This window comes from Pongo pygmaeus, chromosome 17 (assembly GCF_028885625.2).
Source record: "Pongo pygmaeus isolate AG05252 chromosome 17, NHGRI_mPonPyg2-v2.0_pri, whole genome shotgun sequence".
NCBI classification, from domain to species: domain Eukaryota; kingdom Metazoa; phylum Chordata; class Mammalia; order Primates; family Hominidae; genus Pongo; species Pongo pygmaeus.
Window position 1 is genome coordinate 38,301,596 of NC_072390.2, and position 14,241 is coordinate 38,315,836.

The 14,241-nt window shown below is 38.6% G+C and overlaps 1 protein-coding gene across 5 annotated transcripts in view; it reads left to right on the forward strand.

The window, feature by feature from the left end:
• LAMA3 (laminin subunit alpha 3) overlaps nt 1–14,241 on the forward strand; it is a 284,588-nt gene that overhangs the window by 227,801 nt on the left and 42,546 nt on the right. For 3 of the 5 annotated variants that reach the window (XM_063653496.1, XM_054461048.2, XM_054461051.2), the window contains 11 exons: nt 713–823; nt 929–1,040; nt 1,272–1,439; nt 3,092–3,288; nt 4,989–5,105; nt 5,799–5,953; nt 6,414–6,555; nt 7,387–7,489; nt 9,403–9,519; nt 9,609–9,788; nt 10,974–11,116. In XM_063653496.1, the coding sequence (XP_063509566.1) occupies nt 713–823; nt 929–1,040; nt 1,272–1,439; nt 3,092–3,288; nt 4,989–5,105; nt 5,799–5,953; nt 6,414–6,555; nt 7,387–7,489; nt 9,403–9,519; nt 9,609–9,788; nt 10,974–11,116 (1,545 nt within the window). Of the gene's footprint in view, nt 1–712; nt 824–928; nt 1,041–1,271; nt 1,440–3,078; nt 3,289–4,988; nt 5,106–5,798; nt 5,954–6,413; nt 6,556–7,386; nt 7,490–9,402; nt 9,520–9,608; nt 9,789–10,973; nt 11,117–14,241 lie in introns of those variants that run through there. The other 2 variants (XM_063653497.1, XM_063653498.1) reach the window with 2 other exon arrangements.

Sequence of the window (14,241 nt, forward strand, 5' to 3'; positions counted from 1 at the left end):
AATATCATTTTTTCCTATAAACTTTTTCAATATATTAATACTTTTTTCCAAAAAATTGAAAATAATCACCATTCTAGATATTATGTGCAGCAGTGTCTAAGGGTCTAAGAGTAATGAGGCAATTTAGCCTAAAAAAAGGGCAAGGGACCTGGATTATGGTCCTGAAGCAATCACTGATGGGCTATACAACTGTGGACAAGTCACCTGACTTCTTTGGGCTTCCATTTTCTCGTTTGCAATATGAGGCTGTTCAGCTACACGAGCTCTGAGTTCCCTGTGGTTCTGTTGGATGAGATTCTTTGAATAGATTCTTAATGGTTCCTTCATTCAAGTAGCCATATGCACTGCTTTTAGTGTTGTCAGGTTAACTGCAGGTTTTAAAAAACTGTATTTATTATAGAATCTGGAAATTAATTAATCAGGTAAGTAGTATCGCCCTCGTTTCTATAAGTTTAGGTCATTAATTCAAGTGAAGTAGCTCTTGTCTCTTCACATTTGTCACATTTGCTACTTTATTTTAGAGCCATATCACAATGTACATCAGAAAATAGATTCCTTATGTAGCCTATTTCAAAGAACCACATTTGTGTGTGTATGGAACTGACAATGGTCTTGCCAAATGATTCTTCATTTGTAACCCTGTTGACCAGGTTGATAGGACTTAGTCTTAATTTATACTGTAAAGTGACATTCATTTGTGTTTTATTTCCAGAATCAGTTGCTCAACTACCGTTCTGCCATTTCAAATCATGGATCAAAAATAGAAGGCCTGGAAAGAGAACTGACTGATTTGAATCAGGAATTTGAGACTTTGCAAGAAAAGGTAATGTGTTAGGTCCATTTAACTTTGCAGTTTTTTTGCTTTTGAAGTATTTTTATTTTTTCTCATTGACTTAATTTGCTGCTAATCAATTTATTTTTCATATAGGCTCAAGTAAATTCCAGAAAAGCACAAACATTATACAACAATGTTAATCGGGCAACACAAAGCGCAAAAGAACTGGATGTGAAGATTAAAAATGTCATCCGGAATGTGCACAGTAAGAAGAGTTATTAAGCCCAGTTACATTTTTTTGGTTACATAACCTTCGTTGTACACTGAAAGAATTCCCTTTAAGATTTCAACATTATGAAAATAATCCCATAGTGATACTAAAAAACTAATATAAAATCTCCATAGAAGTTTCTGCCTTTTTTTTTAATTTTATTTTTTTAAGTAGCCTGCTGGAGCCCAGAATTCCCAGTTTAATAAACCACTTGATGTTTCCTAGTTCTCTTAAAGCAGATCTCTGGGACAGATGGAGAGGGAAACAACGTGCCTTCAGGTGACTTTTCCAGAGAGTGGGCTGAAGCCCAGCGCATGATGAGGGAACTGCGGAACAGGAACTTTGGAAAGCACCTGAGAGAAGCAGAAGCTGATAAAAGGGAGTCGCAGCTCTGTAAGAATGCTCCCAAATTCTTGCATCCAGTCCATTCTAATTGATTTGAAACACGATGTGCAGAGTGCAATGTAGAGTTCCCCGTTACAGGTGGAAGGCCTCATGGTTTCAGCAAATATTATTGTTAGAGCACCACGTGGTGAAAATTGGTAGCCCCCAGGAGACCCAGGTTACCAATGGGCTGTAGAATATAACAGCTTACCATCATGCAAAGAAAAAAAAAAAAGATTCTTCTGAAAGTTAGATATGGTGACTGCATTTTTCTGATCCTTATTCACCTCTTTCTAGTTTTCTCATTACATCATTATCAATGATCACCTCACCACTATTGAATTTTTGAATCACAAATTGATATTAGCACTACTACAGATTGAGCTTCCCTTTCCAAAATGCTTGGGACCAGATGTGTTTCAGATTTTTGATTTTTTTTGGATTTTGGAATATTTGCATAGACTTAATGAGACCTCTTGGAGATGGGACCCCAGTCTAAACATAAAATTTATTTACGTTTCATTTACATCTTATACACATATATTGAAGGTAATTTTATACAATATTTTTAACAATTATGTGCATGAAATGAACTTTGTGTGTGTGTGTGTGTGTGTGTATGTATGTAACAGAGTCTCACTCCATTACTCAGGCTGGAGTGCAGTGGTGTGATCCCAACTCACTGCAACCTTCACCTCCTGAGTTCAAGTGATTCTCATGCCTCAGACTGAGGAATAGCTGGGATTACAGGTGCCTGCCACGATGCCTGGCTAATTTTTATATTTTTAGTAGAGACAGGGTTTTACCATTTTGGCCAGGCTGGTCTCAAACTCCTGACCTCAAGCAATACACCTGCCTTGGCCTCCCAGTGTGCTAAGATTACAGGCGTGAGCCACCACGCCCAGCCTCTGAAACGAACTTTTGACTGCATTTTGACTGCAACCTGTCACATGAGGTCAGATGTGGAATTTTCTATTTGTGGCATCATGTCATTGCTCAAAAATGTCAGATTTTGAAGCATTTCAGATTTTGGCTTTTTAGATTAGGGATGTTCAAATTTGTATTACAAAAACAAAAAAAGGATATACTAGAAATTAACAGAATACATCAAAAGGTTTTGACTAGAGAAAATGCCTCATTAGTTCAAAACTGAGAAATATTAGTTTAGTGCATACTTTTTACAGATGCTGGTATTTATTCTTTAATAAAATGATGTATCAGTGGTTAATATATAGATACTAGCAGTTTTCTTGCTTAAATTTTTATTGTTCAAATTTAATATAAGTCTTGGCTTTTAATTGTAAGTAGGCAGTATTCACAGTGGAAGGAGCATGCACTTTACCCCCTGCAGCCAGCTCAAGTTCAAGTCCTGCGCCCGACTAGCCATGTAACCTTGGGTCAGTCCTCTCATTTCTCACATTCCATCTCCTTATCTAAAACATGAGAATGATAATTTATTGTTTTCCTGTGGAAGTTAAATGAGGCAACGTGTACAGTGCACATAGCAGGTCTGTGTCAATGTGAGTTTCCTTTCCCATCCCCTCCAAAGTTCAAGGAAGACCATGAAATGAGTAGAAACTCGATTCTCCCCTTGTAGTCTTTATAACCCAGCTTCAGTATGCTAATCTGTCAAGTAGAAAACATGAAGTGATGTATTACAGTGCTGAACCGGATAAGGACCTGGCAGAAAACCCACCAGGGGGAGAACAATGGGCTTGCTAACAGTATACGGGATTCTTTAAATGAATACGAAGCCAAACTCAGTGACCTTCATGCTCGGCTGCAGGAGGCAGCTGCCCGAGCCAAGCAGGCAAATGGCTTGAACCAAGAAAACGAGAGAGCTTTGGGAGCCATCCAGGTGAGTTCACAGTTTGAAGCTACACACTTTCGTTAATAAGGATGAGAGAAGCAGGGATCTTTATTATTAATAAAGTGGCATAGCCAGGCACCTATCTGTACATCTGATTATACCACCTCAGACCCAGATCAGACAGGAACAAAGCATTAAGTGCAAAACCATAGTCGTTTCTAGTCTTCAGCTACCAGAAAAGATTCTGAACTTAAATCACAGACAAAGCAGTGTGAACTGCTTCACCTGCATCCCCAGCTGAAAGAGTATTGGAGGAATAATGTTGCCAAATAGATGAGAAATTAATATTGCTATAATTAATTCAAAGTATATATTATGTTTTTGGTAATTTACTTTTTGTGTCAGATATGTATACTTTTTTATGAACATAATTATCATAATCACCAGCAAAGGCATTTTAAGCCATAATCTGCTTTATAGGAAATAAAAGTACAGGCCACATACAGAAGCTGCAATGACAGAATTTAGAGCTCTGGATTTTGCAGTTCATATATATATATATATATATATATTTGACACCACCACGCCTGGCTAATTTTTGTATTTTTAGTAGAGATGGGATTTCACCATGTTGGCTAGGCTGGTCTCAAACTCCTGACCTCAGGTGATCCACTCCCCTCAGCCTCCCAAAGTGATGGGATTAGAGGTGTGAGCCACCATTCCCGGCCTTATAGTTAATATTTTAAATAGCGAACATTGTATGCTAAAACAATGAGGCCAGGTGCAATGGCTTATGCCTGTAATCCTAACACTTTGAGAGGCCGAGGCAAGAGGATTGCTTGGGCCCAGGAGTTTAAGACCAGCCTCGAGAATGTAGTGAGACCCCGTCTCTACAAAATTTTTTTTAAAAAATTAGCTGGTCATAGTGGCATGAGCCTGTAGTCTCAGCTACTCGGGAGGCTGAGGTGGAAGGATTGCTTGAACCCGCTGGTGCGTTAGGGGCAAGGCTGCAGTGAGCCATTATCAAGCCACTGCACTTTAGCCTAGGCAACAGAATTAGACCTGTCTCAAAAAAATAAAATTAAAAACAACAAAAATATGAGAGGTTATATAGGGTTACAAAACAACAGTAAAATCAAAGTTGAATAACACATGGCAGAGCCCAAAACAGAAGGAAGTTGGTAAATGAAAATAAATGATGTCTTAGTGGATGACTCTATGCTTAGCTCCCAAAGCCTCTTTGGATGGTACCATGTCTGTGTGCAGTTGCTGATTATGCCAAGGTAAGGGAGCAGGACCCAACTTTATAGGCCTCTGAACTCTGGCAGCCTTCCAGCCTGGCAGAGTTCAGGTTCTGTGTGACCTCTCGGTCAAGTGCCTGCTGTGTTCTCATTGGTACTGGCTGATGGTTGGTGATGATTTATTTACATAAAATCTTTTGGTCTGTTTCACAAACCAGATTTTGATAATATACCCATCTCATTGGGCAAGTTGACCCCTACTGTAGAAACCTTCTTCAGCAGTAATAGCAATTGTTTCATTGGCATATCGTTTAAGGAAACTATGATAACATACCTCCACTACAAAAAGAACTGATTTCCTATCACTTTGTGATTGCCTAGACAATGTTTAGGTTCAAGAAAGCATTCTGACTTTGAAATTACTTATATGCTATTGTCCCATAAATTTGTCTATGCCTTCTGATAATACATCATGGAGCTCAAGCAATTTTTTTTTATTTTCTCCAGAGACAAGTGAAAGAAATAAATTCCCTGCAGAGTGATTTCACCAAGTATCTAACCACTGCAGACTCATCTTTGTTGCAAACCAACATTGCGCTGCAGCTGATGGAGAAAAGCCAGAAGGTAGAGGAAATAGTCGTTCTCTAGAAAAATCTAAAAACATTTTAATTATATCGTGAGAAAACAATGAAATGGGCTGACCTACTTTTTTGTTTTATTAAGGTATAGTCTCTTAGATGGAAGAGAATATATTGAAATGTTAACAATAGTTCTTTCTTGCAAAAGAAGTATGAATGACATGTCTTCTTATGTTCATATGTATTACCTAATTTGTCTGCAATAAGCAAATCACTTTTGTGATAACAACAAAAAAATTATAATGCTATTTTTAAAATATCAAGCATACAAGCATTTATTAACAGAAGATATTTAAGACTCGATGAAAAAACTGACACAATTTCTTAGCAGTTCAATGGGGATTTTAAAGTGCCTTTTATAATAACTATTTCTAAGTCATAAAAAAGTTATTTGGTTTACTTCAACTTTATATTGATGATAACATTGTGCTTTTGTAAAGGTTACTAAAGGGTTTCTCACCATAATGAGAATGTTCAAGATAGTGGTAAACCCTGGGGAAATATTACCAGTGCTACTGTCTGAAGTGACCAAGGATTAACTGGTATGGTAAATAGGCTTAGAAAATATAACATCTCATTGTTGCCCCTGGAAACACATCAGTTATGATAGAGTTTAAAAAATCAGCATCTACATTCTTTGCTTGAATTTATACTGTCTTTGTTTATTTGGAAAAAATAGGAATATGAAAAATTAGCTGCCAGTTTAAATGAAGCAAGACAAGAACTAAGTGACAAAGTAAGAGAACTTTCCAGATCTGCTGGCAAAACATCCCTTGTGGAGGAGGCAGAAAAGCACGCGCAGTCCTTACAAGAGCTGGCAAAGCAGCTGGAAGAGTGAGTGCATGGCCCAGGGGACCAGAAGGACACGTGGGCTGAGTGCAGCAGCTTGTCCTGAGACAAGCAAGGCCCTCGCCTGGGTTGGCTGGGTCTCCAGAACTGGGTAGAGGGCGGAGGGTGGGGTCAAGGCCAATGCCCCAGGCCCAAGTCAGAAGCAGAGCAGCAATAAGGGCACTAATTCCTGGCCACGTTCTTTGGGCACAGCTAGAGAGGCCATCACCTCAGGTATCCACTTACCAAATGAAATGGGAAGGGGCTAGGCTCAAGTTGATGGCACCACTGTAGTCAAACCTGGCCGACAGAGAGAGACTCTGCCATCTCTTTATTTTATTTTATTTTTTTCCATTTCTTAAAAAAAAAAAGAAAAAAGAAAAAGAAGAAATGGAAAGGTTTGGGGGGATGTCAGCTGCTGGCAGAGGAAGGCTGTGGGGAGTGCCTAACCTGCCCTGTCTTCCAGGATCAAGAGAAACGCCAGCGGGGATGAGCTGGTGCGCTGTGCTGTGGATGCCGCCACCGCCTACGAGAACATCCTCAATGCCATCAAAGCGGCCGAGGATGCGGCCAACAGGGCTGCCAGTGCATCTGAATCTGCCCTCCAGGTGAGCACCTGTACCAGCAGCTTCTCCACATTTGCTGTGGAGATGGCTTATTTTTACATTTTCTTTCTGTGGGCTCCAAGGAATAGAAACAAAGCATTATTTTAAATCAGAACTTGTTGTATAGAATAGAACTTGCTCTAGATATCGGTAATTTCTGTATTTGACTATTTCATGTCTGTAGCACAGTTTTAAAACTATGTGTAAAACCAGATAGAAAGTATACTGATTATCAATTTTCAACCTGAACAAATATTATATCCTATATCTTACCAGGTATGCTTTTATGCTGTGATCATTAACCAAAAAGAGACATTTTTGCAAACAACTTGCTCAGCATTTTCATCAGGTCATTTGGTCTTACATCTCGGTGTATCTGTGGAGTCCTGTGGGATCTTATATGCACCATATGATAATTCCTATATCTGAAAATAAATAACAAAATATTAAATATCAGAGTTCAGGGGGACAGGCCTTCCTGAATGAGCGAAGACTTTTCTGTCCCAAAGCTTGAAAGCCTGAAAACAACTAAGTTCTCTCCTCTGTTATTGTAGAGGTTTTTGTACAAATGACAGTGAGCAGCTAAAACAAGTGTCACGTAAGTCGTCAGTGTGCCACCAGAGATAGGCTCACCTCCCCAAGCCACATAAATCACATAGGTGTTAGGGCTACCTGGAGCCCTAACTGTATCTTTTAGGGAACAATCTAGTTCTAACTCCTTCCCCGTTTGAACTTCATCCTTAAAATTAAGGGCTTCAGACTAGGATAGATATCTTATTCCATATTTCCTAACATACAGCATTTGTTTAAGGCTGTTAAATCCTTTGCTTTCAGACAGTGATAAAGGAAGATCTGCCAAGAAAAGCTAAAACCCTGAGTTCCAGCAGTGATAAACTGTTAAATGAAGCCAAGATGACACAAAAGAAGCTGAAGCAAGGTATTAGGGGGGGTGGGCAATGGCAGGGATAGTCAGGATCTTTAAATGACCTCTGGGACCAGGCGGGGCAGCCCTAGAAGCAAATGTTGTTTTTGAATCTTAGTGTCAATGCAGATGATACCTTTTATTTATTTTATTACTATTATTATTTTTAATAGAGATGGGGTCTCCATTGCCCAGGCTGGAGTGCAGTGGTACAATCATAGCTCACTGTAGCTTTGAACTCCTAGGCTTGAGCAATCCTCCCACTTCAGCCTCCCAAGTAGCTGAGATTACAGGCATGCACCACCATGCCCAGCTAATTTTTGTATTTTTTTTAGAGGCAAGGTCTTGCTATGTTTCCCAGGCTGGGCTCAAACTCCTGTCCTTACGGAATCCTCCTGTCTCAGCTTCCCAAAATGCTGGGATTACAAGCCTGAGCCACCATGCCAGGCCCAGATAATACTTTTTAAATTCATGATTTATTTATCAATTTCATGTATCCACCCAATATTCTAAATATTCCCCACCCATCATATACAAAATTAACTAGAGCCTTATAAATATAAATAAATCTTGAGAGTGATAGGCCTATTTGGGCCTGGCCTTGGTGGGGAGGCTATTTTAATTTAACCCACCTGTGATCATGGCATTGGCAACCCTACATGTCAAGATCATTGGTTTGGGATCATTAGAATAACTGCTTTAAAATTTCTTAAGTCCTAAAATCTTTGCAACTGAAAGTCCCCAAAATCACTACTACTGTGAAGCATGAGAATTTTTTAAGCATAAATTTTATCTCTGGAAAATTTTCATGTATTTTCCTTACTTATTTTTTTAAATAAACTCTCTCAATCTCACCAAATTTCTGTGTTTCAAAAATGCTGTTTCTTGTGTTTCTCCAGGCTCTTGTTGTCATCCGTGAGTCCAAGGCCCTCATTCAGCCTCTTAGTCCTTTCAGAGGGATTAAATGATGCCTCTGTAAATTAAATTTCTCTCCTTTCTGCTTTCTTCCTTTCCTTCCTTCTTTCTTTCTCTCTTTCCTTCTCATGTTAAAAAATTAAAGACATGAAAAATAAAATACCAAAAAAGTACTAACATACAATCATTTGCCTTGCAAATTTCAATAATTCAGATTTCCTGGTATGACATCTATTGCTCTCTACAAAATTTGAGCTTCGAGGTAGGCTCAGTGTGCTAAATAAGGTTAGGATGCTAACTATGTTGCTATGTAAACCAGTCCTGGAATCAAAATTGAAGCCATGAATCATCAAGATGGTCTTAAAGCATTTGCTGGTCATTTTCGATGACCCGAGGATGGCAATATTATCAGCTAGGAATGTCTTCTAGCTCCCTTTCTTTCACAGAATTTTTAAAATGTGTCATTTTGGAAATTGACAGAAACAAATAGTGCCTACTTTGTGTCTGTATTTGCCTGGATGAGGCTCTTTCAACAACACCCTTTTCTTGTCCTCTGATGGAAGAGGATCCTTTCTGCATTATTAATTCATTCATTCACTCATATATTCATTTACTCAACAAACATATACTAATATTACACCTCAACTAGTGCCAGACACTACATTATGTGCTAGCACGTGGTAGTGGATAAGACAGATGCATCTTTTACTAAACAGAGTCTCTTACTCTGAGCAGATAAGAAGTTTAGCCTTCCCCAAGTTATTCAGCCCCTTTCTTTCTTCCTGTGTATTTCCAAGGCATTACCACAAGGCTCTGATTTGCTGCTGACCTCTGTAACTGGAGGATCCCAGAGCTGTGGGTCTGGGCACATGCAGTGGGCATCTCTGAGATGACCCCTAAGAAGCAAGTCTACTCAATGCTGTGCAGACACTGGCTACTTCAGGGGCCACAAATACCAATGGAGGATCAAAATGCACAAAGTAATTGCCTCCTGATGCTTTATTTTATTTTAGAAGTCAGTCCGGCTCTCAACAACCTACAGAAAACCCTGAATATTGTGACAGTTCAGAAAGAAGTGATAGACACCAATCTCACAACTCTCCGAGATGGTCTTCGTGGGATACAGAGAGGTCAGCATCTTCCTAAGCCATTGTGCTTGGTTGGCTTCTTTTATTGAACGTTTTAGATACTTATACCTCCCTATCTGTGTGTGCATTAGGTGATATTGATGCGATGATCAGTAGTGCAAAGAGCATGGTCAGAAAGGCCAACGACATCACAGATGAGGTGCTGGATGGGCTCAGCCCCATTCAGACAGATGTGGAAAGAATTAAGGACACCTATGGGAGCACACAGAACGAAGACTTCAAAAAGGCTCTGACTGATGCAGATAACTCGGGTATCAGGCGATCTCTGGCCAGGACATCTTAGCCATTCTCTCCATTGTTATGTGTTTTGGTCCATTTCCATTCTTCCCTGATAAAGTCTGATCTCAGAAACTAAAACATTAGAAAACAGCTCCACACGATATAGGATATATTCAAAGCGTATAGATATTCTGCTTGTTGGAAGGACCAGATAAGATTTTTAATTTTTAGAAAATACATTGAAAATGCTATTGGTTTTGTTTTTTACAAAGTGGAGATATATGTTTCTAAATCATGAGGCGTTGAATTATGATTGATATTAAGAATCAGAAAACAGGCTGCGTGCTGTGGCTCACGCCTGTAATCCCACCACTTTGGGAGGCTGAGGCGGGCAGATCACGAGGTCAGGAGATTGAGACCATCCTGGCTAACACGATGAAACCCCATCTCTAATAAAAATACAAAAAATTAGCCGGGCGTGGTGGTGGGCGCCTGTATTCCCAGCTACTAGGGAGGCTGAGGCAGGAGAATGGCGTGAACCTGGGAGGTGGAGGTTGCAATGAGCTGAAATCGCGGCACTGCACTCCAGCCTGGATGACAGAGCGAGACTCCATCTCAAAAAAAAAAGAAAGGAAAAGAATCAGAAAACAAAGATTTTTTTTTTCTTTCTGTAGTGGTCAAAGTAAAGGATATGGTACCCAGACTGCAGAATACAATTCACCATATACAGTAGTTCCTCCTTATCCTCAGGGGATATGTTCCAAGACCCCTAATGGATGCGTGAACCCACAGATAGTACCGAACCCTATATATACTATGTTTTTTCGATCTGATAGTCCAGACAGCTACTAAGTGACTAATGGGTGGGTAGGGTAGACAGCAAGGATATGCTGGAAAAAAGGAAGATTCACATGGGTGGGAACATATGAGATTTCATCATGCTACTCCAAACAGCACCCGATTCAAAACTTATGAATTGCTTATTTCTGGAATTTTTCTTTTTAATATTTTTGGACCATGGTTGATAGCAAGTACTTGAAACCTCGAGAAGTGAAACGATGGGTAAGGGAGGGACTACAGTAACTAATTATGACACATCCTGTTCAACATCTGGGGACCAAACATGTGACTTGACAAATACTGTCAGTAAGAACATTTGTAGTTAGCCTTTTCTTAATGTGCAATCTTACATTTCTATTTTCTAATCTCACCAACAGTGAACAAGTTAACCAACAAACTACCTGATCTTTGGCGCAAGATTGAAAGTATCAACCAACAGCTGTTGCCCTTGGGAAACATCTCTGACAACATGGACAGAATACGAGAACTAATTCAGCAGGCCAGAGATGCTGCCAATAAGGTGAGTGTGTCCACACGTGGCCAGTGGCCAAGGCTAGTTCTTTGATGAGTTATCACATTCATCAAAAATGAAAAAAACACTTATTCACTCAAGAATTGGTTGTCTTTCTTTCCCCAATTCTTTTGTTGCTTGAATATAAATATTGATTTTCTCCTGTCATCCTTTACAAGTGTACATGACCTTCATCCTTACATTATCTGGTATATCAGGATCCTGAAGCAATTTGCCCCCATTGAGTTTATTCAGGCAGAAAAAAGGATTTTCCTCCAGCCCTCAGTTTGTAAACTGTAATTGCACATTCAAGTAAGGGTTCTGTGGTCAGAATGTGCCGGTGTGGTACTGCATAGGACCTACCCTCCTATTGTAACTTGAAAGTTGTAGAATCCATCTTTGCTGAGGATGGAGGATTTAAGATTACAGCAGTTTTCCGTCATTGGAGTACTGATTCACCAGCCTTTCTTGTTTTAACCTGATGTTATTTGCTTGAATTACTGACACTTGTCTCTTAAGATTGGTTTTGTCCTAAAATGGCATAAATACAATTTCTTATATTTTCCAATAGCTTCTAGACAGCCCTACAGGAGCATTTTGGAGGGAAGGGGTTGGAGAGCCTAGTCAGAATATCACTGCCCTGGAGGCATCGTGCCCAATAACCAGGCTCACTATTACTTCTTTTGAGCCTCAGAATCTGCCCTTTCTTCTAAGAAAGCAAAGTATTCCCAACGTAAAAACTTGAACAGGAAAACAAAGAGCATAAGGCCAAGTTTGGAAGAAAGCACCCTCTTCACACTCATACATGCTTTATAAAAACCAAATGAATAAGAATGTATGCTAGCTTTTACCCTTCTGTGTTCATTCACTAATTTATCCAACAAAAATTTGAAGTGTATTATAGCGCAGTGGTTAACAGCTGTTTAACCAAGCCAGACTGTCTTGGTTTCAATTCTTGCTCTGCCTTTGATGACCTGTGAGACCTGAGCCCTGTCCCTTTACCTCTCTGTGCCTCAGTTTCTTGGTCTATAGAGCATAGAAAATAATAGTACCAACCTCATGAGATTGTTAGGGTTAAATGAGCTAATGTGAAACAGTGCCTGGCAAATAGTAGGTACCATGTTAGTGGAAAAACATAAAATAAAAGCAGTACGTAAGTGCTTTTGAATGCCTGGTTGGCATTGGCACTTCTTTGGGTGCTGAGGACACAGAAACTATTAAGTCATAGTTCTGAACTCAGGCTGCTCTCCAGCCACTGCAGGTTGTTTCTTAGACTGTGCTAACAAGCTGAATAGAGGTGTGTTATGTGTATCTTCAAAATCCCCAGTTCTACCTGGAGAGGGTCAGAATAGCACTAATAAGTAACATTAACAGACATGGATAAGAATGTTCATTGCAACATAGTTTATAATCACACACAAAAATTTTTTTTAAAAAAAGCCACGTTTACAACAGCAAACCTGAATGAGCTGGAGCTGTGTGTATCAACATGAATAAATCCAAACACATAGTGCCCAGAAAAGAAAGCAAGTTGTAGATAAATGTGTACAGGTGGACACCATTTATATAAAAATATTTAAAACATGAAAAATAGGACTAATTACAGTTGACAGATAAATGCATATTTAATTTTTAAAAATTATGAAAAAATGCATGGGAATGTGCATGGGAATCCAGATCCAGAGTGGTGGTGACCTCTGAGAAGGGAGAGGAGAACAGGCGCCTGTTCTGTCAGTCATGTTCCATTTCATGGTGATGCACATACAGGCATATTCTTCTCCCTCCCTTTCCTTAAATACAAGAAATATCTTAATTTAAAAAATTTAAAGGATGAGTAGGAATTTGCCAGGTGACAAAAAGCAGGAGAGAATGCCAGGCAGAGACTCAGAGAAGGTTCTGAAGGGCAGGGGGTGAGTAAGAGAGAGAGGCATGAAATGAGCCCGCAAATGTGGGACCCCATCGCTAAGTCCCCTGATTTAATGCCTTGCATATACAAGATCCTTGATGAATATTTAAATATTGATAGAGAAAATGCAGACTTGAGTTCAATCTCATTCTTTTGTATTCGATCGTTAGGAAATATTTATCTTCTTGGTCCACACACCAGGGCTAGTCAGAGAACTTTTGTTACTGGTCTGTTATATGTAAGTATAAAGTTGAGAGTAAATGTTTGGAAGCTTTGAATAATTTGAATTGCCTCAACATGCAAGCATGTGATCAGTGGGCTTGTATTTTGTCTACTTTGTTTTTTTATTTTTCTAGTTATTTAAATTTGAATATGTTTTACAAAAGTATTTGTCCCTGGCATATTAGAAGGAAAAAATGGTCCTTCACCACAGAGAGCTTAAGAAGCGCTATTTTAGAGAGCCTTGATGCACTCACTCATTTTTCAGGACTGAACGCCTATAATAAATAAAACTGTAACATGTAATATATCCAAGAGAAGCAGTTCCTTTAAAAGTGCATTTAAAATATTTTAATATATATAAATATAAATTTAATATATGCATATATAATTATATATAATAATCATGTATTTTATGCATATATAGTGTTATATAATTATATATGCTTTTATATATTAAATATATAAAATTATAGTTACATATAATGTGTTTATAATTATATATGCATTTTAATATAATATATAAAATTATATATTATATAACATATATAATTATATATGCATTATTATATATTTAATATATTAAAATGCATATTTATATATAAATAGTGTATAATACATAATTATATATAAATTGTATATTAATACATACTTATAAAAATATATTTATATATTTAATATATAAATGCATATATTAAAAAATATATATCATATAAAAACATATAGATATATACAGTTTTGTTTTTTTGAGACAAGGTCTCACTTTGTTCCCTAGGCTGGAGTCCAGTGGCATGATCACGGCATGCTGCAGCCTGGAACTCCTGGGCTCAAGTGAGCCTCACACCTCAGACTCTTGAGTAGCTGGGACTACAGGTGTACAACACTACGCCTGGCTTTTTCTTTTCTTTCTTTTTTTTTTAGTACAGATGAGGTCTTGCCATGTTGCTCAGGCTGGCCTCAAACTCCTGAGCTCAAGTGATCCTCCCACCTCAGCCTCCCAAAGTGCTGA